The following is a 26065-nucleotide window of genomic DNA, read 5'->3' as shown; positions in this document are numbered from 1 at the left end:
ATAATATAGCTATTTAAAATTATAATAATATATATTATAGTATTATTATAGTAAAGCTATATATTTAAATATATAATTATAAAGTAAGGCCAATTTTAGCCATGTGTCGGGACTTTTGCCGACCCACTGTATCTTCCATTATGAGCTTCTTGTGATAACAATAACGTTGCAGAAAAAATCGTCAATAGGTCAAGACCAGTGTCCCAAGCGATGTTTTTGAATGGTTTATCTTTTGGTCTCTGCGCGTCCCCGTATTCCTTGACACGAACCAGTCACGAGTGATATTTTTTTCAAGTGCGTTTTATGCTTCACACGCTACTAACTACAAGCCACGAGTCAATCACGACCAACATTCACATCATCTGCACTTTACTTCGAAATAATTATACTAGCATCGTTATGTATACTTTCCTTTATCCGCTGTTCTTCGCTATGATCCTTTGACCGCCCAAGCCCTTCTTTTGCGTGCAATCAAGTTGACATTGGGCGTTGATAGACGCTGACAACTGCGGGACGGGCCGTGCGAATGGGACGGCGCTTAGATTATCCAGTCAAATCAGGTCTTGCCCTGCGTTCGTCAAGGGTCAAGTCTATTTTAAGCCTCGTAACTCATTTCAGGGCGCAAAGAAAACTCCTTCCAGGGCCAATGATAGAGATACAAGCAGGTGGAGTTTTCAGCAATATACGTAATGAACTAGGATCTGTCGCGCGTATATAAGGTGCTCTAGCTTGTAGGCAAGGTACGTTAGTCTTTTGCGTGCTACAGGATCAGTTTGCAACCTCCTCACATCATCTAGATAAGCTATTCTCTACGACCAAGTCATATCATATCATCATAAACGCGATGCCTCCCACTGAGGACACGAGCTTTCGAGTGGCGATTGTGTGCGCTCTCCCCCGTGAGGCTGCTGCTATGTCTTTGCTCTTCGACGAACTTTGGGACGAAATGAGCGACGACGGAAAAGGCACAGAGCAGAATACATATGTCACCGGTCGCATCGGACAGCACAATGTCGTCCTGGCCACTTTACCTGGCATGGGCACAATCCATGCGGCAAGAGTTACTGTCAAACTCAGAGGAAAATATAGAAGATTGAGGCTAGCACTTCTCGTTGGCATCTGTGGCGGTATGCCTCGCATCGCGAACCAGGACGCCTTTCTTGGAGATGTAGTGATCAGCAAATCTGTCGTCCAATACGATTACGGCAAACAATACCCTCGCCACTTCAAAATCATGAAGTACGTTGAGGACAGTCTCGCAAGTCCTTATATGGAAATACGATCATTGCTTGCGAACATTGAAGCGGAAATGGTCGATCGGAGACTAAAGCGTGCTGCTACAGGCCATCTGAAACATTTGCAAAACGCCGCGAAGCAAGACAAGAATAGCGCCAACTATCAATATCCCGGAGCGGTGAACGATAAGCTGTATCCCTCCGATTACCATCACAAGCACAGGAAGTCATGCAGCGAATGCACCAGCCATCCAACTGCCATGTGTATACCAGCCCGCAAGGCCTCTTGCCTCGATCTTGAGTGTGATCCCTCTCGATTGGTCCAACGGCGTCGGGTTTCGAATCTTCCTGCAGGTGCAGACTACGTTCCGCAACTCTTCATGGGTCGAATTGGTTCAGCCAATTGCGTTGTAAAAAGTGGCACAGATCGCGATAACTTCGCTACCAGGCATGGTATCATTGCATTTGAGATGGAAGGCGCTGGCATGTGGGACACTATACCTTGCATTGTAGTCAAGGGAATTTGTGACTATGCTGATAGTCACAAAAAGAAAGACTGGCAAGACTACGCCTCAGCTACAGCCGCTTCCGTTGCTAAAGCCATCGTGGAGCGCTATCCGCTGGGTGATAGTGATGCATCGTCAGCTCCTCTAGGCGGTATGTTATGGTTCTCTCCTTATGATACAAAGCTAACTTGGATAGACTTGCGTGGTGCCAACCAGCGTAGCGTCGCTAGCAATTCTGCTGGTGGTGGAACGTGGGTTAATCAGGGTCACGCGACATCCATGCCTGGCCCTGGTCAAGTTCCAGGAGAGTACGACCCCAGAGATCCCTCACGTTTTCCAGTCCGACGGTAGTCAGGAAAGCTCTCAAGCCTGATGAATAGGATTATATGTGTCATATAAAATTTGCGTCGTGGATGAGAATGCTATTTTCCCTCGTTATTTGGATAAACTCTATAGAGATTCTTTTTACGTCTTGTACTACCTATATTGTGCAGCGGTCCTGGCTTGGGGCTCCTATGGAACGCTCATAGTTGAAGCCGAATGCCTGGTCTTGACGAGAACCTTGTATCTGGAAGCAAGCTTGGTTCTTTATACTGTCTTCTTCTAGCACGGTGAAAAGGTCGGGTGTCGGAATTCAGACATGTACAATGTTCAATTTATATATACTTTGAAGTACTAACACCGTTCAACCTCTCTTCATCTCTGTCACTTCCATAATATGTACCAAACTCTCCACATCTCATCTCATGCAACTCATCCAAGTCATTTCTAGTCAGGATATCAATCTTGAGCGCCTCTCAACTCTCTAGTTACCAACATACTTGACAGTAACAGAGTTGCTGGTGATGGAACCAACAGCCTGGACGGTCTGTCCCTGGTCAGGAGAGATATCAATGATCTGAGCGCCAGAAGGACCAGAAGTACCCTTGGTTCCAGAGACAACAGCGTTGGTGAAAGTGACAGTGCCAAAGTCGGCAAGGTCAACCTGGCTACCACCCTCCTGGAAAGCCTCAACAATCCACTCAGCGTTGGTCTCGCAGAGAGTAGAGGGAGTGTTGGTGAAGCTGTGAGTGACCTTCTGGTTGGTGGTCAAGTTTTCAAGGGTAGCAACACCCTTGGTCTTGGAAGAAGCATCAACGGTCATGCGAATCTGATCGCCGACAGAGACGTCGAAGTTGCTGAAGCTGTAGGCATAGTCGGGGATCCACTCATACCAAGCATCGAAAGATCCATCGGCATAGAAAGAGATACCAGTCTGCAGAATAGCGGTCTGGCAGGTATCGCCGTCAATACCGACCCAGGCAGAAGCAGCAGCGCCATCGGCACCGCTGACCTCAGGGACGGTGATGGTGCCCTGGACTTTGTTGTATCCGCTGCCGATTTGGACAGCGCCAGCCCAGTTACCAGAGTACTGGTCGTTCTTGGTGCGGACCTCAGAGAGAGAAGTGAGGCGCTGGTTGGGGTGAGAGCTGTACTTGGCTCGGCGGGCAGAGCGAGGGACGATGGGGGAAGTATCACGGGGAGTGAGCTTGGTGCCAGGAGCAGCAAGGGCAAGGCTGGCGGCAGCGAGGAAGAGAGTGAACTTCATGATGAAGGTTGAGTTGGAAGTGTTGGACTTGAAGAGATGAGATGAGCTTGATTGTTTCTGATGCTTCTGGATATTTCTTTTCTCTTGGCATTTCGCTAGACTTATATAGATTTCTCACCTATAGTAGTTCCTATGTACTCTACTATCTATCCATCAATCCAACGGGACTATTCCTCAAAGCGTAGGTCCATAACTTGAGATCTCCTCGATGCCGTACTTCCGTATACTCAGCTGCAATACTAATGTGTATCGTGAGTGCGGAATATTCCATCACATTTCTATACCTGCACTTGCGCCAAACCTCCTCCCTTTTCTGGACATTTCACCATTAGCCCCGGCAGTCATGTCTATCGGACTTTATACCACTTGCCTATCTGAAAGGGACCTTTTATAATACCGCTATCACTGATGCAGCATGGCTTCCGAATGTGGACACATCCGTGGCTTCGTGTGAGATGATTGGAGAGGAGTTGAGTCCAGGACCTGATTGTAATCAAGCTTGATTTGGTAAGTGCGCCGAGCCCGGATGTGAAGCGGCATCTCTTACAGCTGGTCTGCGGGAGTTGGCGTGATGTGCCGTATAGAATGACAGGGGGTCAATCTCCGATAACTACTACTTAGAAAGTAATTACGTTATATCTAGAACTTCAGCACATACAAAGATTATCTGGAGTCATAAACAGAAGAATTAGGCATTTAACTTAGGTTTTGAAGATTAGCAGACCCTGATGATCTCTGATCTTGACACGAGAGTTCCATGCATGAATATCCATGCTATTCTGTTATCAGTCGCGATCGGCGCTAAGTTCGGCATAAAGATGCCGTGCAACTGCTTCGCAATAATTGTCCGCTACAAACACGGCAATGATATGCAGCAACCCATTTATTACAGCTAGGGATAAGTCATGAACTTTTGTCGCTGCTAATGATTTCTTATCACATGGGTCTATGCGCTGGTGTTGCGCTATTTTACCAGATCAGTTGTCGCGACGGAGACGGTCCTTTGGAACATCCGAAGCTCCATGCGCAGGGGCCAGCTTCCAATTATCATCGGAGTAGAGACTGGTAAGTAAGCATGGTATTTTCAAAGTCTCCGAAGCATTGTATTCTAGAGAGACGAATCGCTGGTGAGCGCTCCTCAGAGGCGTGTCGCTCAGGATTGAGTTGGAATCTGAATTTTATATATTGCCGGGCCGTCTCAACTTATTGCGGTTGCCCTATTTTCTCATGTCTCTGCCGGTACTTGGCAGTATTGCTTCTCTTTCGAACGCTACAGTCTAGCCTCCAGTCACTCATTTTTGGAAGACGCCACAGACATCCAGACCTTGCCAAGTATTCTACAGCCACTGAGTATGATTTCTATTCCGCTGAAAACCTCTACTAGAGAATATTAATAATGCCAGACCTGCCAAAAGCTTGGCGACGGGCGGTGATACTATAGAAGCTTGTTGTATGTAGTGTAATGCCGTATCATGTGATATCTGTCTCGCGCCCCCGAACCTTGATTAGGGTTCATGATACATCGTCCAAATTGTGAGCTACGCTGTTTATTGGTGTGTGAAATCTGTAGCTCCGAGCTTTTGGTCCACTTACAGAACTCAGTTTCTATGTCCTGTCCCTAGGCAACAGTGAGGGTGATGAATATGTTGTCCGTATGTGTTTATTGGTGTTCTTTACCTTTGTGCGCTGGGGGCTAAAGCTTCTTTTAACCTCCCACAACCTTATCACACTATCTCCTGCAGTCAGAACCCTCAAATGGTTCTGATATGTTGTTTTGAGCTTTACGGTTGGAACAACAGATTTGGTGGTTGTCAAGCCCTCGCGCAAAAGAACTTGTCGTGATGACGATGGATCTCTCTTGACGGACCATACAGGTCAAGGCGCATCTTCTTATCCAAAGAACTGAGAGAAACCGTACTTCACCAGAAATCCTATTGGCCATCATTTTGAGCCAACCCAGCCCCTCAGAGACAAAACTATATCGCTGTACAGTTCAAGTATACCACCACCAAACATCGCAATGAATCCATGAAACTCTCCAACGCGCACATGCCCTAATCTGAAAGCATAAAAATGAGTAATACTGTATATCTGAGTCCTCCCCCTTACTGTGCTCTCAATTTTGAGGACTTCATTCAGAGAATTCCCCCGATGCAGCAATAACCCGTTATGACCGTCCATGGAGGTTCGACACAGCGAGTACTTCAGACAATATATTGTACCTTCTACCAGAGGACAAGATGCGCTGGCACAGTCTGTACGCAGAGGCTCGACTAGAAATACTCGACTTCGTTGCCAACTCCACCATTCATGAAAAAGGCTCCATCGCGCAATACGCCTGCGTGTCACGAGAATGGCAAGATTGGTTCGAGATATTCACGTTCAAACGCGTGGAGATATCAGCCTCCGATATCTTGCCCTTTGTCACCACGTTCATGAATAACCCCCGACGTCGGAAGTATCTCCAATGCATTGGCGTGAGACTCGACCTGCCGACTCACAAACACATTCAACATCCGTTTCTGGACCGGGACAACAAGTTCCTAAACATAAACCAGCAAATGCAAGCCCTCGCACAAAAGTCCCCTACGTTATACGGCAATAGCCCATGGCTGAGGCTTCAAGAGGAGGAAAATAACCGTGTTTTCACGATGATTTTGCGAGGTCTGTTCATGGAGCTTTTCCAGTGGAGGAGGGAGGACTGTCATCACGCCGGCATCGAGCTGGAGATCATTGCTGATGCCAAAAGTCATTGGCAGAAGACTGCGGGAGAATATCGGGCACTCAATCCTCCCACCGATGATGGAAATGGGGAATTGTATAACAGTCTCTCAAGTGATCTTCAAGTCTTCCAACCGCCTCCGTATCACGGGCATAAAGTAATACATGATGGCGAGTTGGACTTTCACATTTGGCTTGAGCTAGACGTGCCTATGGGGGGGAAGTTAGGCCCTGAGGTGCACATCATCTCAAGCCTATCGATTCTTCGCCGAAGTGTTCGCCATTTCGACCCATATGCTATCGCTCACATCGTAAGCCTTCTTCCGCGTCTTAGGGAATTTAAATGGGAGGTCAGACCTCATGCGCGTTGGGAAACCGAGCATAAGTTCCATCGCCATTTGAGGGTGCTTATATCTGCTTTCTCCCCGGCTATGACCAAGATCAGTATTCAGCAGCCGCCAACATCAAAACCGCTGAACAGTACTGGGCCCTCTGAGCACCTTCCAGGCCTTGGCCGACGTCTGATACTCGCATGTCCATTTCTTACCAACATCTACATAGACATTAGTGTCGACGCAACCAGATTCTTCCGCACGTGGGCTTACTTGCAGAATGTTCGAAATGCCTGCGTACGAACTAATCAGGCATTGTTTGACGAAGTTCCCAACTCCTCAAATCATCTTTTCGGCTGGATTGGAGAGGCGGTATCCAATATGCCAAAGCTCAGGGCTCTGTGTGTCTTTAATAAAGTCGACTCTGCATCTTGCACGGTTAACTGTCTCGTTGAGCGTGAGAGCTTTAAAGTCGTTGCCCACTGTAGTTGGCCATTCGAGGTCGGAGATGATACTAAGGCCTGCTGGAGAAAGTCTGGGAGACATCAGTCTGACGAGGGTGTTTGGTTGTTGGTGCAAAGCTCGTACGACACGGTTCAACGTGAGATTATGTTGCAACAGCATTGGCATAGTAGTCTCTGCTAAATATGCTTATCAAAAGACATTCCAACCTATCAAGCATTTCCATCTTTTCGTATCAAATCGTTAAAGCTTCCATCTGCCTTGTTCTACATTAATTGTCTACAGTTTATGCTGACGACCTACAATGCCTCCATCAACAGAACATTGCATCAGGGTCACACGTTCATACCCTTTCCTACACTCCTTCCAAACAGACTTATCAAGACTCGCCCGTGTAAAACCTTGCTTAACACAGAATCCGATATAATAGTTATCGGCATATGTCAAGATATGGGTTATGTGGGAGGAAGTAGCTTTGATATAGTCTTTCAGACGATCAATCAGGGTAGCACCATAGCCCTCTACCTGCTCCTCGGATATCACAGCGCACAAAGCTACCTCAGCGACATTCCAGGTTCCAAGCTGTCGAAATGTTATCCCGCCGATAATCTGCTGGGGCATGCGGACGATAGCGATAGATCGATATTTGGGATCGTTGACAAGATCGAGGTAGTCATTTGATGCCTCCGGATATTGATATCGGTAAATAGACCTGAGATTGTGAAGGATTTCCATACTTTCTTTGCCTCCGTCATTGAAGACAACCCGAAATTGTACGTCGCCATTTCGCTCTGCGATAACAGCAGGCTCAACAATAGTCAGGATTCTTTCTATTTGTTGGATCGTCAAGTCTCACCTTTTCAGGCACAGAAGTCTTTCCGATGTTACCCTTGGGCTTCAAGTGTAGTGCTTTATCAACTGAGACAATGGGGTCCTCGGAAGCTGAGCGCTTCGCGACGCTAGTGAGGTCCCAAGACAGAGATTGTCTACTGTCCATTTGCAATAGTTGAGTGTAAGGTCATGATAACTAAATATATAGAAGAGAAAGAATGATTTAAAAGGAACCTAGAGCAGGAGTGTTTACATATTGGCTAGGGCTGGTAAGCACCTGACCTGCTACATGGCTCTAAAGAGTTGTTGCCTAGAGGTATATTAACCTGCCTGAGGCTACCTAATAAATAAACTCTTGCATCGCATCAGTTTACCTACGCCGGCCTAGATCTGCCTACTCTCTATATCTACTCTAGCTCGCCTTAAGTTACTTGAAACATCTATTGCCATTAACTCTACTGTATAGCGCAGTGTCCCCTTTTCTAAGTTCTGTCCGCTGATTTAAGCTTGTCCCCCTTTCACAGCTCTGGCCAGGATATAATTTTACTCTTCATCCTCCTCTAGCAAGTTATACCACTCGGGGATATCTTTGACAAGGCCCCACATGTACCTCTCCAACTTTACCGCACACTTGGAATACACAGTCGTCGCGTCATTATATTTCCGACAATTGCGGAAAATCAGCTTGAGATCCTTGACAAGATCCTTTGGTGCGGCATAGTAATCGTGCTCCAATCTTTCCAGCATCGTCGATAAGTCCATCGGTGTTACTATGACGTTGTAGTAGTCGGGCACATCGTCCTTGTTGACTGGATGGAGGAAAGGCCATGCTTGTTTGTGGTTTGGAACTTGATATAAAAACCGCCTCATCTCGTTGAAATGAGGCCCGTGCCGTGGTTGCCTTGATAGTTCGTCCATGGCTGGGGACCACCCGGTTGCCCGGATATGAGGAATAGTGAGCGGATCGATTGGAGTGATGATGCCATCGGCCCATTGCTGAGGAGGCTGATGAATGATGTGGCTTTTACTCAAAGGTCGAATCTTTGCGAGCACGGTTTCTTTTTGCTTGAGAAGCATTCGTCCAACCTCCAAATAGCGTATACGGGGTACCATAGAACATTGCATCAGGGTTCCTCCTTCATAGTCTTTAATATAGCCCATCCAAATGGACTTCTCAAGTGAAATATCCTTTGTAAATCCCTGCTTCTGAAAATAGCCAGTAGCATAGTTATCTGCATAGGTTAGGAAGTGCATTACCGGGGACGTTGCCTTGACATAGTCCTTTAAATGGGCCATGAGATGGGCGCCATATCCTTTAACTTGTTGATCTGAAGATACGGCGCAAAACACAATCTCGGCAAATTTCCGTATCCGAAATTCTCGAAATGATATACCGCCGATGACCTCCAGGGGCTTCTTAACAATGGCGATGGATAGATGGGTACGGTCATAGACGAGTCGTGCGATATAGTCCTTTGGCATTTTCGGTAGTTGCTTCTGGAACAAACACTTGAGTCCTGTGAGAAGAATCATGCTCTCTCTTGTACCGTCATTGTTGACAACCCGATACTCTATTTTGCCAGTTCGCTCCTCAACCACAGCAGGCTTTGGAAGAGTTTGGCCGACTGGCATCTATATTGACCAGCGCACTCACTTTGTCTGGGAAGGGTATTCTGTGAGCTATATCCCAGATTCCTGTGTCTGATCTGTCCGACTCGTGATGAGATGTCTTGAATCTTTTGGCATCGGGTGCAGTTTCTGGTTCAATTGAAGCTGGACGTTTCACGATAGCGAGATCTTGCCCGGCAACGGGCGGATGCGCTCCATCATCCATTTGTATCAAGTGGTGGAAAGGCGCTCCGAGCGATGTGTAAAGGACAAAGAATTAAGTTAGGTAGAGTACCAGAACGGTTTAAATAAATACACCCTGTTTTCACGAACACCTGACCAGCCATGTGACCAGGAGGTAATCATTGAGACAACCAACAGACCAATTAAACAATGAGTTAACTTCTCCAGCCAATTACTTCACAAAAGCCTTGACCAACAGAAACCTACTAAGCTTTTAGGTAATCAGGCTTGTCTAAACTCTGAGAGGGATCTGAAGGAGAATTAGAAGTAGCGAAGAAAAAGGCCCCAGGGTTGGTAAGGATCATACTTCGCAGAATTCGAATCTGTAGAATACGGCCACACAGTTATCCGAGGCGCTGAATGGACAGGTTTATTTCAGCCGCTTAGGGGTCTTTTGATATGAATGACTCGATATTTAGTAACGCCTGGATGTCATGATTGATTTGTCTTATACCCAAGCTTAAGACAAGTCGGCTTGAAGCTCAGGCAGGCATGCATGGAATTCAAACACTGCGATTGCCTAGATCAGGTAACGTCACAGCAACATGCAAGCTTGGAAATTTTATGTCAATTTGTAGTCATTTATCCTATCCAAGACTTATCCCAGGCCAACCATGTCCAGATCATTATTATTGTGCCTGCGCTATCCTTCCCGACCCCTTCCATTCTAAGGTATCATGAGTGTATTTTACTCGTACAGCGATCTATTCGAACTACCATCTACGAACAATAGCGCGACGTCCTGGATATGTAGGCGCCACTGTTGCGTTCTTACCCGACACTCCACCAGAGGGTAGAAGAACGGGGATGTCAGGGTGCTGTAGGGCTTCGGCTTCAGCGATTGGCATCTCGCCTGCACCTTCATGAGGCTCCGCGGGCTGAGGTGCAGCGGGATGCTCAGCTGCAGGAGCCTCGTGCGCCATAGTCGCTATTGGCGCGGCTGGGTGTTCGGTAGCAGGCGCTTCGTGGCCCATTGTCGCGACTGGTGCTGCTGGGTGCTCTACGACGACAGGAGTCTCATGAGCTGGTGGTGCTGAGGCAGCGGGATGTTCAATGACAACTGGTGTTTCGTGAGCTGGCGGCGCGGCGGGATGCTCCGCTACAACGGTCTCGTGGGGCGCTGCAACCTCTTCTGCTGGTGCGTATTCAGGAACCTCCACAACAGCTGTCTCGTGCGGTGGTGCTTCATGCTTGGGCTGTTCAATCACCACGACCGGATGCTCTTGAGGAGCTTCGACGGGATGAGCAGTAGGTTGAGCAGCTACGTGTTCTGTGACTGTCTGGATGACAGTGACATGCACTGGCTTCTCGACCTCGACGGTGTGGACAACCTCAACGGGTTTCTCAACTTCAACAGTGTGGATCTGCTGGACTGGCTTCTCAACAACTTGAGTGTGTACTACTGTGACGGGTACCTCGACGTTAACAGGCTTCTCGACTTCAACCACTGAAGTATGGACAACTGTGTTCTCAACCACGGATGTGTGGATGACAGTCACAGGCTTCTCAACGGGTACTTCGACAGGTTGAGTGTGGATCACCGTAACTGGTACTTGAACTGGAACCTCCACAGGCTGGGTGTGAATCACTGTGACGAGCTTCTCGACCTCCACGGGCTGAGTATGGATGACGGTGACAGGTTGTTCAACTGTCTGGTGCACAACAGAAGTTTCAACTACTGTCACAGGTCTCTCAACCTCGACTGGTACAGTGTGAACGACAGTGACTGGCTGCTCAATGGTCTGATGAACAACCGAAGTTTCGACCACCGTGACAGGCTTCTCGACCTCGACTGGTTGGGTATGGATGACTGTGACGGGCTGCTCGATGGTCTGGTGTACGACAGATGTCTCGACAACTGTGACTGGTTGTTCAATCGTTTGGTGGACAGTTTCGATAACTGTAACCGGCTTTTCGACCTCGACTTCGACGGGCTGGGTGTGAATGACTGTAACAGGCAGCTCAACTGTTTGGTGAACAACAGAAGTCTCAACCACAGTAACAGGTTGCTCGATCGTTTGGTGGACCGTCTCAATGACTGTAACAGGCTTCTCGACTTCTTGGTGGACGATCGAAGTCTCGACAACTGTGACTGGTTTCTCAACAGGCACGTGCTGAACCTCCGTCACGGTCGCATGTACCGTCTCGATTTGGTGCACTACCTCGGTCACATGAACAGTCTCGTGGACCGTCTCATGAACAACCTCCCCAGGTATCGTCACGTGCACCGTCTCATGAACAGTGACTGGCTCGCATGCCACAGGTGCAGCCTCCTCAGCAGGAGGATTTCTTCGAAAGAAGGACGGAGAAGCAGTCGCCAGACCTGCAAAGGCGGAAGCAGAAATGATTGTTGAAAAGTGCATGGCAGGCCACAAGCAGTATTAAGGATAAGCGATTAGGAAGGAAAGTTTCGACTCGGCGATACCAGATCGCGAGGTTGATGTGAAGAATGAACGGCAGGTAAATAAATTAAGAAGAAACAAACGACAAGAAGAGAATCGAATGGGAAGGACGATCACAAAACACGCTCCAGGCGGAAATAGAGCGAAAAGAAAGAATGTGTAAAGAGAGAGAGAGAGGGATGAAAAAGGCTAAAAGCGCGGGAAAAGACGAGGTTTTTCTTCGTCTTGGCTATGATGTTTTGGCGTCGCATTTCATCCAGGAACATGAGACGTGGCTACCCTTCGGCCTCTATTGAATCCGCCCCAAAATGTCATGATTTTTGTTCTTCTCGCGCCTCGTTCCCAGCTCGGAAAGTTGGCACGCCGTAGGGAGATGTGTTTGGAGGAGGCATCTTGGCGATGTGCACTTGTCTCAGTTGACTTCCCCTGCTCGATATCAAAGCACAATAGAGTTGACTTAAGCTTAAGAGGCATAACGTTAAGTCAGATAACCTACCCCCCCTGTTTGAAACCGTCGCATTGGCGGGCTTGGCGACCTCCTGGCCCCATGTTTCCCTGCAGCGGAAGGCCTTGGTCCCGGCCTTGGAGACCCCGTCTCTCGGTTTCAGCCTTGTTACTAGATTTTGACTGAGAGCCTGGGGGGAAGTGACTGATGTTATACGAACTTGGGATGAGTTGGCGCCTTCACCAGCGTTTTGGGTTAGCTGTCAAGGTCTCATCTTGACTATCCTGAAACAAAACCCCGCCAAGTCTTGTATCACGGATCTGGCGGCAGGAGGGTCGTGGATTGACGTAAGATAAATAGGCTTGGGAGTTCCTTGCGAAGAATGTTTTCTTTTTTCCTCGTGAACTGTCTAGACTACAGTTCTTGCGAGGTCTTGACAGGCTACACAGGTAGAGTCGTTATCTTATCTCCCATGTCTTATCTTATCTGGCTAGCATCCAATCCAGGCCATCCCAGGCTGCCAGCTGGTTAACAAGTGCGGCTGAGTCTTGCGAGTTAAGTATTCGTAGCATGCTTACTCTTATGATAATTATTTGACCGTAATTCCTCGTAAGCAGCATCCCTCACCAGAATTCTGCAAGGTCCGGGGCTCCTGTGCACAAATCCTCTGTACTCATCCTGGCACGTAATATCACGTAAAGAACCACGACGCGTTATCAGAATGAACGTCTCCTTGGTGCAGCCGTCTTCTGATCGATTAAACCGCCTGTCTGGAATTCCACTTGACATAATCCTCCACCATCTAGACCTTGCAACCTTCACCAACTTGCGTCTCACTTCACGCCAGCTATCTACCAACACTATCCACTCTCGTTTCTTCAGATCCGCCAAGACCGATGTATCGCTGGCTAGTCTACAATCTCTTGCAGATAGAGTGTCTCACCCTCAGCTGTGACCCGTGCTGAGAGAGCTCACTGTTGTTGCAACGCTCTTTGATACTCAGCCAGCCGAAGCTACTGTTCTAACAAGACAGAAATGGTCTGGATTCGACAAGGACGAATTGAGGCGTGATACAGAGAATTATCGTCGACACGTCGAGGATCTATGCGAGAGGAACGTGGCTTGTACAAATGAAGAGGTACAAGAGGCGCAGCGAGATCTTGCTTGGCTAAAGACAAGAATTGAACAAGATACAAACACGGACGTCAGCAAGGTCACTGACTTGCTATCAAGCATCTTTATAAATGCTACCAATCTCCGGGCTATCACTCTAGATGCCTGCATCATCGCAGGTCTTACCAAAACCTGCCAACCTGCAGAACATCACAAATGGTATCGATCCGCCAGCCAGAACTCAAGTTGGCCTTCAGTCTGGTCAGCAGCATCTCAAACCTTCCGCATAATCACCTCAGCCATATCCCGCAGCAGGATCCAGCTTGAAAAACTCCAGATCTTTCCCGGCACGCCGCTATGCAGTGTGCAGCTGAGACACGTTGAAGATCATTTGAGAACGCTGGACTCAGATGGCTTCAGTGATGCTTGCAAAAGCATCCAATCTTTCGAGCTAAGCTTCTCAACACTAAGAAATATTGAAGGAACATCGCTTGGCAAGGCAGAGTGTCTTTTTCGCGATGCCTTTGCAGCAAGGTCTGCCTACAGGCGTAATCGACATCTTGAGTCTGATGCAGAAGACTTCACAGGCGTAGCAACGATTCTTACAAAGATGTCCAATCTCGCGTCTCTGGATCTTCACCTTTATCATTTGGACCACATCATTCTTCCCAGATACACCAAGGTCTTTTCTCGTATCAGCCAAAGTGTTAGTCTCGGCTGTCTGAAGGACCTTTCTCTACGCGGTCTCCCCCTACGACCAGATGACATTATCCACTTTCTAACAAACCACCCCACTATCACAACGGTGTGCCTTGATGGCGTTTTTCTAGTAGGTGGATCGTGGTCAACCGTGTTCTCGTGCATCGAGTCTATGCCTGCTCTGGAGAGCCTTCACCTCAACTCCCTTAGCACAGAACACCATCACATAACGAACCTGGATCCAGTAGAACTCAATTCCGATGTAGACCTGGAAGATAGAGAGAAGTGGGTTCCTTGCGGAGATGGACATATCTTGTACAATCGGATTATGTGCAGAAAGGAAATCTGTCAAGGGTTGGATTTTAGACCTCAGCCGGGACCTCGAAACATTTGGAGTGATGATACGTTGGCGTACTTTGACCGTATCCAGTATGAGTCTGGACCTCCTTCGCACTCATGGGTGTGGGATCCATTGAATGAGAATATGTAGATGCGTTCTTGATCCAGTATGGGGAGAGGGACTTACCCTAGGTAAATATTAAATTCTTTTTTCTTGGAATGCGGCAAGGAGTATGCTTACTATCAACAGTTAGAGATCTAGTTGTAAGATCACTATATCAGAGTTTCATGAGGGAAAACACATTCACGGGTCATGCTGTTACTCTGGCATCAACATGATGCGACTCTCTCCATCTGGGCGATTCGCGATTCGCTAGTGCAAGAACTGCCATTGACAATTAGAAATGCTTACTAGCCATCAAGTTTAAACCTCAGATGAAGTTCGGTGGCTCATCTAAACTCATCCCAAACCTTCGGGGGCTAAATATGTCGTTTACACAGTAAGTCGGCACTGAAGCTATTTTGTGTCGTTGCCAAGCAGCTCCGGGTATTGCGACGGAAATGCGGTAACCAGGGTGATGGTTTTGAGTTTTGTTGAGTGCGACGCGTTTCAGGCATTCACAGTGGGAACAGGATTCACTTCACGGTGCAATTGCAAATGCCGTGCAAGACATTAAATCACGGTCATATCGCTGAGAGCAATCGTCCATCAATATACATTGTTCAAGGAATGTCTATAGTCTAAGTCTAAGTCTACTTTCTAATCGTATCTCGTCAAAGACGACCGATCGCACCCAATCGACACAAGTGCATCGCCCTCCATTAACATAAGGATCGTTTCGTTATTTTCGCGTTGGATCGTTCGTCATGTGCTACCGGTAGCAGCGCGCGCGGTCCGTTCTCTTCTCTTCTCTTGTCTCTCTTTACTGGCGGGTGTTGATTGGAATTCGAGTCTCATTGGAATCTAACATTCTATGCCTTAGCTCCTGTAACATTACAAATCTTAGTCAAAACAAAGTGTTCTTGCGCTGTCCACGAAATGGTGTCCAGGTCTGAACTGGATAATCTCTTATTCAGTCCTGGGTCGCTTCCGGGACTCACCATTCTCTCCCTGCTCCTCAAAGTACTCCAGGCTTCCCTTGGGATCAGCCTTCATGGTCTTTCCGCCCTCCTGCCATCCGGCAGGGCACACCTCGCCGTACTCGTCGGTGAACTGGAAGGCCTTGACGAGGCGGATCGTCTCCTCGACGTCGCGGCCGACGGGGAGGTCGTTGACGGTGATCTGGCGGAGGACGCCCTTGGGGTCGATGATGAAGAGGCCGCGGAGCGCGATGCCCTCGTCCTCGATCAGCACGCCGTAGCTGCGCGAGATCTTGGTGGACTTGTCGGCGATGAGGGGCAGCTCCAGATCGGGGCCCAGACCGCCCTGCTTGCGGGGCTTCTCAACCCACGCGAGGTGGGTGAAGTGGGAGTCGGTGGAAACGCCGAGCACGGTGGTGTTGATCTCGCGGAAGCGGTCGAGGGCGTTGTTGTACTGGATGATCTCGGTAGGGCAGACGAAGGTGAAGTCCATGGGGTAGAAGAGAAGAACGACCCTACGAAGCCTCAGTCAGTACAACCCATCCAGGTTCTCAGGGGGGGAGCGTGAAATCGTACCATTGTCCCTTGAAGTCAGAGAGCTTGATGTCTCTGAACTCACCTCCAGGGAAGAGGGTAGTAGCCGAGAAGTCGGGGGCAGGGCGCTGAACAAAAGCTGAAGACATGATGATGGTGTGTTTTTTGTGATGTCGATTGAAGAAATCTAGAAGGACGAAAAGAAGGGGAGGGAGAAAAGGTTTAAAAACTAAAAAGCTTCGAACGGGAACGCGACTAGAGAAACGGAACGTCTCGTAAAAAAGCAAGCAATCAAGTGTGGAGCCCGCGTTATCAGGGGCCAGGCCCGGTCATTGATGGAACAAGGTAGAAATATCATCAAATTTTAGCGCCATATTAGCTGATACCGTGATAACATACCGGCTGAGCAAGTTAAAGTACCTAAAGCAAAGTAAATTTATGTAATTAGTGCCATTGACTCATGGAATTGTTGGTGGCATCTTTGCTGGCGGTGACGCAAATGTGGACTGACTTATCTCTAGACGGTGTGAATGCCGAACAACGCGTTGAAAAACACGTGCGGTGCCTGCAGCGTCTGCGGAGTCGGTGGCATTTGATTCCAAACTCGCAGCGCCAATCAGCGCATCCAGTTACATCCGGCCCCGGCTTCGGAGTAGCTCGGTTCGGAAAACCGAGCTCACCCTACACCAATCTTATCAGCTGCGATATCGCTGCCATTCTTTGGAATCTGATGTTGATCATGATTGTTCTATTATTAATCTGATAAAAAAGATATCTACTTTTTACTCCATTGCTAACTTTTGTGCTCTTTGTGGCGAGGAGATTGGCTTCGTGGATTATCTCTGACATGTCGTCGAGCGCTAATTGCGGGCTCAGTGCACAGATCCTCAACGCTACCTTTCCTCGAACCTTGGTTGTCAAGATGCCAGCTTTGTTGCTTGATATGAGACTCTTTGAGATACCGCTGTTGATAGCCTCAAGATCATCTTCCGACAAACCCTTGGGCGCATAACGGAATGTTATAACGCCCAAGCTAGCAGCGCTGACAATCTCCCAGTCAGGTAATTTTCTCAACTCCTCCTCCGCCCGCTCAGCAAGATCGAATCCATGATCAATCATCTCCCCAATCCTCTCAACACCAATAACTCTCAGTGTAAACCACAGCTTCATAGCTCGACTCGCAGGTCTAGTGAGCTCCATGCTATAGTTCCAAAAGTTGGGGATATCCTCATCCTCAATCGCTACACCATCGCGCAGATAATCGCCCTCGTTCGCAAAGCTTCGGACCAGATTCGCTTTGTCTTTTACCAAGAGAAGACCGCAGCTGTAGGTTTGGAAGAGCCATTTGTGAGCGTCCCATGACATGCTGTCGGCGTACTTGAGGCCGTCGACTGTCTCGTGGCGTGTCGCGGATAGAGTTGCTGATGCGCCGTAAGCGCCATCGACGTGTAGCCAGATTTGTTCCCTTCTACAAATCTCTGCGATGTCGGGTAGAGGATCAATGGCGCCCGTGTTTGTGGTTCCACAAGTCCCAACCACCAAAAACGGTACAAGGCCTGCTTTGCGATCATCCTGAATTGTTTTGGCCAAAAGAACTGGATCAAGTCTGAAGTTCTCATCCGCAGGTAACCGTCGGATCTGCTCTTTATCGAATCCAAGCAACTTCATAGCTTTTGCAACAGAGTGATGCGTCTGGTCCGAGAGATATGCAATAGCCTTTCCGGTTTCACCATGTGGCACAAAGCGATCCCTCGCTAGCACAATCCCCATCAAATTCGCCATTGAACCACCCGACACACAAATCCCGCCTGCACTGGCTGGAAACCCAACCCTCCCCGCCAACCACTCAATCAAGGTCTTCTCAATGACAACAGGTCCTGAGGCTTGCAGCTTGGAAGCACCGAGTGCATTGAATGCACTGGCTACAATGTCGCCTAGCCAAGCGACGGGGGATGTAGGTGAGGGGATGAAGCCCATGAAGCGAGGATGGTTGACGCGCATGCGGTGGTCGAATGCGGTGAAGGCTTCTTTGAGGACTTGGTCGATTGAGTGCGCTTGACCTGGCGTTCCTATCCTTTGGAGGTAGGGAACGTCTGAGGGTTGAGCGACTTTGATGATGGGGTCGTTTTTAACATTTTGTGTTGTGGTTGCTAAGCGCTGTGTTATGGATTGCAGAGCTGAGCAAACTGCTTCAAGCTCGTCATTGTGATAAAAAGAACCCATGATAAAATATTGCGAAATTGTCTGTTTATGTTCTCAATTCTTGATGTCACCAAGGCCATCTTAAATATCTCTATACTCTGATGTCTCCATTTTTGCTATTCACATATATCTCCATCAACCAATGTTACCCTCGCGCCCTCTATGTCCAGATCAGTGGGGCTATTCATTCAACTTGGCATGTCAATCGTACGCCTTTCGAGAAATTTGTAGATCCCGTCAGCATTTCGCAAATGCTTAGCTGTCATAGGCTGTGAAACTTGAAACTAGCGACGTTGGATTATCTGACGAGACCCGTTTTGCCGTTTTGGGTAATTTTTGGAGAGGTTCGGATATCCGAGATCTGCTGATGGAGCGATTTCTAAGCTTGGATGGATTATGATGGAATAGCGAGAAGTGGCGAGGGGATTGTTAGCGAGGATGATACGTCGTAGCCGTTTCGTTGTTGTACATGTATTACGATAATGGTGATAATCTCAAGGCGTATGGTGGGTCTGTGTTAACTATCATCCTGGCATGGCAGTGAGCACAAACGCCACCCAGCCAGAGCACTGGGCGATTGTTGAAAGAGTGTCATGGCGGAATCAGTGATTTTTCACTGTTCAGTGGACTTTACTCAGCACCGAGACAATGCATGTCTCGACATCGTATTGGCTCATCATCATGTTGTGATTGGCTCAGAGACTCGGGTACCTATCAGGCTGCAACTTCACTCTTGCTTTTCTTGTCCTCCGAGACATAACAAGCACTTTTGGCAGCTATCTCAATGCATACTGAATCTGTGCCTTCTACAAACTTGTGCCTAAATGTCACCTCAGCTGAGATATGTCCGCATGGACATGGACGATCTCGCTTGGGAAAGAAACGACAACGACCTTGAGGAATGGGAACGATCCTTGAACAAAGCCACTATCTATCGTGGCATCGCGAACTTCATCCTCAAGTATCGCCCCGGGAAGGCTGTGGAGCTACACAGACCCATCAAGGGTGGCTATAATGTCTTCTATCGATTAGAGTACGCGGATGGTACCTCTGCTGCCATCAGAATTCCAAGCCCAGGTACTTATGGCCACCCTACCAGACAGAGAAAACAAGACAGGGCTGACCTACGATAAGCAACCAAGTTCCCAGACGAAAAGGTTCGCTATGAAGTAGCAACAATGAGATATGTCGCCGCCAATACCACCATTCCTGTACCCAGGATATATCACTGGGGGACGGCAGAAGAGAATCCGTTGGGCCTCGGACCATTCATGATAATGGAGTTTATTGAGCATGAGACAACTCTGTCTCACGCTCTCAATGATCCAACACTAGAACCGACGGATTCCCACTCACTTGATCCCCACATCAGCATCGAGAAGCTTGAGTTTCTATACCGTCAAATGGCAAATACCCGTCTCCAACTCTCATCCCTCTCTTTCCCAAGAATCGGTTCCCTAGTTGAAGATGAAGAGGGGAATATGTCTATATGTGGAAGGCCACTTTTGCAGAATATGAACTCCATCCTCGATCTCACCGGCTCACCGTCAAGTCTGCTACCTGTTAAAGATCAACCTTTCGCCACATCAACCGAGTGGTATTCAGCCATGGCCGACATGAATCTAATACAGCTGGCGTTTCAACAAAACAATGCTGTTGAAGATGAGGATGACGCTCGCGATAAGTATGTTGCTCGCCAGCTATTCCGGAACCTTGCCTCAGAAGGACGACTGGAAGCCAGATCAAGCAAAGAGGGCGGAAACAACTTCCGACTCTTTTCTGAAGACCTACGACCTTCCAACGTCTTGATCGACAAGGACCTCAAAGTCGTCGGCGTTATCGACTGGGAATTTGCTTATGCAGCCCCAGCGGAATTCGCCTTTGACCCTCCCTGGTGGCTTCTCTTAAAATACCCGGAGTACTGGCCAGGTGGATACGAGAGCTGGATGAAAGCATGTGAGCCTCGCTTTAGAACCTTTATTTCTGTCCTGCAGGATGAGGAGAGAAAACTCCAGTCAGACAGAGATATCGAAGATGGTCTGGAAAACCTACAAATCTCCAAAAACGAGACTTTCTCACTTTCACAGCAGATGAAGGAGAGCTGGGAAAGCAGAGAGTGGATGATTCGGTACGTAGCTAGAAATAGCTGGGCCTTCGACTTTGTCTTCTGGAGATATTTGGATCCTATGTTCTTTGGGGATAATGATGATGGTGATTATCGGGCGAGATTGTGCAACCTGAGTCAGAAGCAACAAGATGCTCTGGAGCCTTTTGTTCAGTTCAAAATCGCCCAGGAGAAGGAAAGGAAACTGGTGCAGTGGGGTGACGAAGATGCCAAGAGAGAACTTTGCAAGATTATGGTATTAGGAGAGTGAGGAGCCTGCTACATTACATCCACATGCCCCTAATCGGCGTGTCCCTATATTGCGGTTCCTTTATATCAAAATGCCCCCATTCTCTAACCGTAGGATTAGCTCATCTATCGCATGATTCCTATTATTTCGCCTACTGCCACTAACACAACCGCTCAAGCGGATTGGCCTTTTTCTACGACGCGACACGACCAAGATTGTGATATATTCCTAATCGAGCTGTCTGCAGTACACTCGGGTGGCTATACCGGATAAATCCATTGCTTTCCCTGAAATGTAGCAACTTACGCTTTAGCTGTTGTGATTGGATGATGATGACGCTTAGCATGATTCTTTGCAAGGCTTATGCGTCATTAACTCAGTTTTCCTTCGCTAATCTCACATCTCGATCTTTCACTTTAGCAGACCCAGAACAACTGAGTGTCATAATCGAAGCAATAATCAAGACGAACCAGTAATGATAAAGAAAGTTCGTCATGGTGTCCGGGGCACTAAGAAAGTCACTACGGGATGTCTGACATGCAAGTAAGGAGCACCCCCCGCACCGCGCGGAATGTACCTGTTAAGTCAGCAATAGAAGCAGACATAAGAAGTGCGACGAGGTCAGACCGGCTTGATCACCTTGTATTAAAGCGGGTTGGAAATGTGACTTTGTCTCATCGGCTCCCCCGTGCACGGCGACTCCTCTCATTTGCAGTCTGCAATACCCTTCTGCCAAGCCTTTACTGGCTGGTGAGTATCAGCACATGGAGTATTTTCGGGTCGTGTGCGCTGGGGAATTTTCTTTATTTTTTGAGGTCGCTGAGTGGAAAGACATTATCGTCAAGGGCACTCTCGTTGAGCCAGCATTGCATCATGCGGCCCTAGCAATTGGGGCCTTGGCTAGCAGCCGTTACCATCCTAACGTATGGCAAAGCACCCCCGCGATCGTCTTTTCAATACGACATTATAGCATGGCCATCCGGGACTTACAAGCTCGGCTTGATGCATCTCCCCAAAATGCAGAGATTGCCGTCTTGGCGACCGTCCTCTTTAGCTACATTGAATTTCTTCTGGATATCGACAGTCGAGTGGGGATGCATATCGAGGCGGGAAGCTCTATGCTTGAGAACCTCCGCACGAGGCAAGATATGACACTCACCCTTTCTAGTCAGGCTGGATTGAATGGCGAGGTTGGCAGTTCATCTACTAGGTATCATCTCCTTGCTCGTGCTATGCATCAGGTCACTACTCAAATTACTTCTCTCGAACGATGGCAGTTGTTAAATAGATAACTTGGACTGAAATAATAACTGACAAGATATTGGTTCATGCCGGCCTGTGCTCAAGGGTCCTCAGTGCAATGAAATACACCAAGATGTACGCTGGTCAGCAGTTCTTTACCAGCTTCGGTCTAACATTCTGCCGCTGGGCGTGTGGAGTACACAACCAATCGCTGTCTTCAAAGCGTAACTTTTGTTTTGTGATTCGATGAACGAAAACCCCAAACCAGAGAGAGAAGCCACATCACTAACCTCAATCGGTAAAAAGTGTCATACTCCCGTATTCATCGCCGCTACGCCAACGCTGACAGCCATGGACTACGAAGGTAAAGCCATCTGTATACAGTCGATTGAATACTGGTGTCTGAAAATGCAGAGCTTCTCGGTCTTTTGCGACATAAGCGTTGGAATATAAATATAGACGTAGTCAGGTATCTAATTTTCAAGGCTCCGGAATCCTTAGTTCTTTACCTCCTAGATCGCATACCAGCCAGTTCCCCCTTCACCACCATCAGAGACTCATCGCGCAGCGATTTAAATACTGGTCATTGACTACAGTCAACTATGGCCTTCTCACGCTCAACCCATACTACAACGCGCGGTTTCACCTACTCTTACGTTCATATCCCGTCCCAGCTCCCAAACACTCAATACTTTCTCTTCCTACACGGGTTCCCCTCTACCTCGTATCACTGGCGTCATCAGATTTCCTTCTTTGAGGCAAAAGGCTATGGCGTCATAGCACCAGACTTGCTTGGTTTCGGGGAGACGTCAAGACCGACTGAGTTAGAGATGTACAAGGGTGAGGATATGACAAGGGATGTTGTTGAAATCTTGACCTCAGAGGGCGTTGAAATGGTGGTGGGCGTGGCACATGATTGGTATGTTAAGCTCGTTCGCTTTTCTGGCCATGATATCTGAGCCGTTCTGAAGGACCAGAGAACTGTAACGATACTAACGTCTTATTCTTCAGGGGGTGTTTTCTTTTGTCACGGCTAGCAAACTATCATCCCGAGCGCTTTTCGGCCTATGCGTTCATCGACCACGGATACATGGCGCCTGGCCGTAGCCTCACTACCGCGGCGGTACACCATATCAATAAATCGGTGGAAGAAAAACTTGGGTTTTCGATCCTGGGGTATTTCCTTTTGTTCGATGAAGAGGATGCTCCTAAGCTCTTAGATGAACATGTAAGTTCTTTCTAAATCCGGTCGAGTTTGAGTTGCTAAACTATTCGCAACAATGTAGTCCGACTCGGTAGAATCCCTCTACTTTACCGCGGACGAAGAGATTACCAAGAAGTACAAGGGTGCTCTGGGTGGTTTACGCTCGTGGTTGACCGAGGGTAGGACTACCGAGTTGCCATATTTGACATCAGAGGTGGGAATTCGACCCAAGATGCATGAAGTTCCATTCGAATTAACGTACACGTGATAGGATCACAAACATTATGAACACGCCTTCTCCAAGGAGAAAGGTGGCTATGGGGCCGCGATCAACTGTTATAGGTCTAGTCTGCGTAACATTAACCAAGATGACGAACGGAGTATGTACTGCCTTGCGTCTCTTACTCTCTGCAGCCTTCACTACCTGACTGGATATTGATCTCTGGCACCTCCTCTTCCATATTTTACTAACACAATATCAGAAATCGCAACGGCTGCCCATGCCCTCACGCACCCAACCCTCTTAATCGCGTCAACGAACGTCATCACTGCCGCAACGAACATCCCAGAGCAGATGCGCCCTTTCGTGCCCGATCTTACAGTCGAGCAAGTTTCTGGTGGGCATTGGCTGCAGCTAGAGAAGCCAGATGAGGTGAATGAAATTCTGGATAGGTTCGTAGCAAAGCTGGGAAGCGATTGATCAAACTTTTGAAGAGAGTCTATGACCAGCTGACCTTAACATCCCTTGAGATCCGGTAACGCTTGGAGAAGAGATGGTTCTATAGTAGCCCAGTGTCATATCTAATTTATGTGCCTCTGGCGCATCGGAATTGGAGAACCTCGAGACAACGTAGTCCCAGAGACCTCGTTCAAATTTAAACATACATTTTGAAGCCTTCTTTTGACATGTTGTAAAGGTCTGTGATACTGATTTCGACATGGACCGGGTACGGCGTTGTGAAGCAGCCCCCGGTTCAAGAAATTTGTGATAAATCGCATGTCCATAGCCCTGCGATCCCCGAGTAGGGAGCTCCGAGATGTAATGCTGTCTATCGAATCAGAGAAGTCTCTGACCGAGCTGGTACGGCAGGATCCGAGGACCCATGGATCGACGGACAGATGTCCGAAAAGCAGAGGGCGCTAATTCCTGTTGATCCCCCGCTATCCGTATATGGTCCTATCGGCAGGGCAGGAATCATGGACGGGAACTTGATGCTTAAAGATTTCCTTGTGGATTAATGGGCCCACGCTCTGTGTATTCAGCTAGTGCTGACTCCGAGCTGTATCGGAACCAAACTATGTCCCGTGGCTGGAAAACTTTAACCGCAATAGTCCGCAAAACAAGACGGGAAAGGATCTAAGTGTGATAAAGGATTTCTGACTGCGTCATCATGTACTGGGTACCTTTATTGAAATGCCACCGTGCCAAGTAATCGTCCTGAGAAACAAGCTCTTGTCATGGCGCATGTCCTGGGGACTAGCTCTCGGACTCTCGCACCAGCCCACTAGGGTACACACGCAGAAGCATGGCTGGTCTGGGGTAATAAGCAGTTCGGAAAGTTTTCAGCATTATACTCTAACTAGGCCACCTTTGAACAAGAAAGATTGCCATAAGTCATAACGAATTCGCTTAACTCGGCATTTTTCTGGCTTGCATAGAGAATCATTGGGCTGACTTTTGGGCCAACTGCTTACTTTACAGAAGGCTTTATGCAAGCATAAGCCCATAACCGGTGAACCGCAAGTCGTTGCCCGCAATAAACCGTATCACATTAATCACTTTGCAAGAACCTCTATTGTGTTACAATGAAGGATTGCTGACAGGCAGTCGGCAACTTATCACTCTTGGCATTAAAGTTCTGTACTAAGAAATCGGGAAATGAGGCAATTCTCCGACTCTGCAGCTGGATATCGAGATCGAGTACTGCACTACACTTGGGCAGCTAATAGAGACTCAAGGTTAATGGTGGGAAGCGGACCGCTATACTGCCAAGGATCTCGATGTAGAATGCGGGTATTCAGCTCCGTGTAGATCTCACCCATTTGTAGCCGCGCTGTTCTAACCCTGTACTTAGTTGCAGTCTGCTTACTATAGAAGCTTAGTCTTCGAGATATCACAGCATGACAAGTCTGGTACAAGGCAAAGTATGTGTCATGACAACTGTGAAGGATTCACCGTGATGCTTTAGTACTTCGAGCCGAATCGGGATTGAGGCGGGTTGATCATATTGTTCCGTCAGCTATCATAGAACCAGCAAATTGATATCTGGATGACTATAAATATGTGTTGACTTCCTACTGCTCTTGTTTCGTCTACAAACATTCCAATCGACTCATCCTGAAGTCAAAGAAACAAGGCCTTCTTCTTTCACCTCTAACAGCCACGATGATCTCAGTAAGTCTTAGAATCAACTATGGGGAAAGAAAGAGAATCTAATATTACCAGCTACGTTCTGCCTTGACCCTTCTGGCCCTTCCAGCCATCGCTGCAGCAGGCAATGTCTGTCTCGGCGTCTTTGCTGTAGCTGGTCTCGGCGACGCTCCCCCTGACGTCTACTACGTCGCCTTCGCTGCGGGATCCCCCTGTGACGAAAGTCGATCAGCAAGCTTGACAGATACTCTCAATGAGAACTGGTGCTCTATTGCCAACCGCGCCCCTCAGTTCGACATGTGCGGCAGCAGCGCTACCATCTTCAATGCTGGAGAGCCCATTGGTGATGACGCAGACTTCAATGACTGCGGTGCCAAGCTGAGCATCAACGGGGAGGAGTTCGATGGTGAGGTTCTTGATGATCTGGCGGAAGATAACCCCTGCAGTGCTACATGCAACAATGGTATTGCCTTTGGTAATATCGGTGGTCTGAGACACTATGTTGGTGTGCCTATGTGCGACTAATGGCGGGAAGGTTTATTTAGAGAATATTA

General features: G+C 48.1%; 12 protein-coding genes across 12 annotated transcripts; 6 read left to right on the top strand and 6 right to left on the bottom strand.

Annotated features, from left to right (window-relative positions):
* Positions 1-844: 844 nt before the first annotated feature.
* FSUBG_11557 (uncharacterized protein) lies at positions 845-2092 on the top strand (the record flags this gene model as incomplete). The annotated part of the gene is made up of 1 exon (XM_036676252.1): positions 845-2092. The coding sequence occupies one exon, from the start codon at positions 845-847 to the stop codon at positions 2090-2092; it is 1248 nt and encodes a 415-aa protein (XP_036532989.1).
* Positions 2093-2546: 454 nt separating this feature from the next.
* On the bottom strand, positions 2547-3329 carry FSUBG_11556 (peptidase a4 family; the record flags this gene model as incomplete). Its single annotated transcript, XM_036676251.1, has 1 exon — positions 2547-3329. One exon carries the CDS (start codon positions 3327-3329, stop codon positions 2547-2549), a length of 783 nt encoding a protein of 260 aa, XP_036532988.1.
* A 2240-nt stretch (positions 3330-5569) lies between these two features.
* FSUBG_11555 (uncharacterized protein) lies at positions 5570-6546 on the top strand (the record flags this gene model as incomplete). Its single annotated transcript, XM_036676250.1, has 2 exons — positions 5570-6361; positions 6496-6546. 2 exons carry the CDS (start codon positions 5570-5572, stop codon positions 6544-6546), a joined length of 843 nt encoding a protein of 280 aa, XP_036532987.1.
* A 175-nt stretch (positions 6547-6721) lies between these two features.
* On the bottom strand, positions 6722-7841 carry FSUBG_11554 (acyl n-acyltransferase; the record flags this gene model as incomplete). Its single annotated transcript, XM_036676249.1, has 3 exons — positions 6722-6917; positions 7194-7651; positions 7701-7841. 3 exons carry the CDS (start codon positions 7839-7841, stop codon positions 6722-6724), a joined length of 795 nt encoding a protein of 264 aa, XP_036532986.1.
* A 377-nt stretch (positions 7842-8218) lies between these two features.
* Positions 8219-9307, bottom strand: FSUBG_11553 (histone acetyltransferase GCN5; the record flags this gene model as incomplete). Its single annotated transcript, XM_036676248.1, has 1 exon — positions 8219-9307. One exon carries the CDS (start codon positions 9305-9307, stop codon positions 8219-8221), a length of 1089 nt encoding a protein of 362 aa, XP_036532985.1.
* Positions 9308-10239: 932 nt separating this feature from the next.
* Positions 10240-11889, bottom strand: FSUBG_11552 (uncharacterized protein; the record flags this gene model as incomplete). Its single annotated transcript, XM_036676247.1, has 1 exon — positions 10240-11889. One exon carries the CDS (start codon positions 11887-11889, stop codon positions 10240-10242), a length of 1650 nt encoding a protein of 549 aa, XP_036532984.1.
* Positions 11890-13094: 1205 nt separating this feature from the next.
* Positions 13095-14675, top strand: FSUBG_11551 (f-box domain protein; the record flags this gene model as incomplete). Its single annotated transcript, XM_036676246.1, has 2 exons — positions 13095-13307; positions 13377-14675. 2 exons carry the CDS (start codon positions 13095-13097, stop codon positions 14673-14675), a joined length of 1512 nt encoding a protein of 503 aa, XP_036532983.1.
* Positions 14676-15531: 856 nt separating this feature from the next.
* On the bottom strand, positions 15532-16287 carry FSUBG_11550 (peroxiredoxin (alkyl hydroperoxide reductase subunit C); the record flags this gene model as incomplete). The annotated part of the gene is made up of 3 exons (XM_036676245.1): positions 15532-15581; positions 15626-16119; positions 16181-16287. 3 exons carry the CDS (start codon positions 16285-16287, stop codon positions 15532-15534), a joined length of 651 nt encoding a protein of 216 aa, XP_036532982.1.
* Positions 16288-16814: 527 nt separating this feature from the next.
* Positions 16815-18361, bottom strand: FSUBG_11549 (l diaminobutyrate decarboxylase; the record flags this gene model as incomplete). Its single annotated transcript, XM_036676243.1, has 2 exons — positions 16815-16865; positions 16925-18361. 2 exons carry the CDS (start codon positions 18359-18361, stop codon positions 16815-16817), a joined length of 1488 nt encoding a protein of 495 aa, XP_036532981.1.
* Positions 18362-19164: 803 nt separating this feature from the next.
* Positions 19165-20715, top strand: FSUBG_11548 (kinase; the record flags this gene model as incomplete). Its single annotated transcript, XM_036676242.1, has 2 exons — positions 19165-19417; positions 19475-20715. 2 exons carry the CDS (start codon positions 19165-19167, stop codon positions 20713-20715), a joined length of 1494 nt encoding a protein of 497 aa, XP_036532980.1.
* Positions 20716-22538: 1823 nt separating this feature from the next.
* On the top strand, positions 22539-24379 carry FSUBG_11547 (epoxide hydrolase; the record flags this gene model as incomplete). The annotated part of the gene is made up of 6 exons (XM_036676241.1): positions 22539-22855; positions 22948-23164; positions 23223-23354; positions 23412-23520; positions 23623-23812; positions 24202-24379. 6 exons carry the CDS (start codon positions 22539-22541, stop codon positions 24377-24379), a joined length of 1143 nt encoding a protein of 380 aa, XP_036532979.1.
* Positions 24380-25526: 1147 nt separating this feature from the next.
* Positions 25527-26036, top strand: FSUBG_11546 ((trans)glycosidase; the record flags this gene model as incomplete). Its single annotated transcript, XM_036676240.1, has 2 exons — positions 25527-25535; positions 25587-26036. 2 exons carry the CDS (start codon positions 25527-25529, stop codon positions 26034-26036), a joined length of 459 nt encoding a protein of 152 aa, XP_036532978.1.
* Between the last annotated feature and the right edge of the window lie 29 nt (positions 26037-26065).

The sequence above is a fragment of the Fusarium subglutinans genome (assembly GCF_013396075.1).
Source record: "Fusarium subglutinans strain NRRL 66333 chromosome Unknown NRRL66333_c0000221, whole genome shotgun sequence".
Lineage (NCBI taxonomy): Eukaryota > Fungi > Ascomycota > Sordariomycetes > Hypocreales > Nectriaceae > Fusarium > Fusarium subglutinans.
The sequence above is the reverse complement of the archived record's forward strand: the minus strand, read 5'-3'. Positions and strand labels throughout refer to the sequence as shown.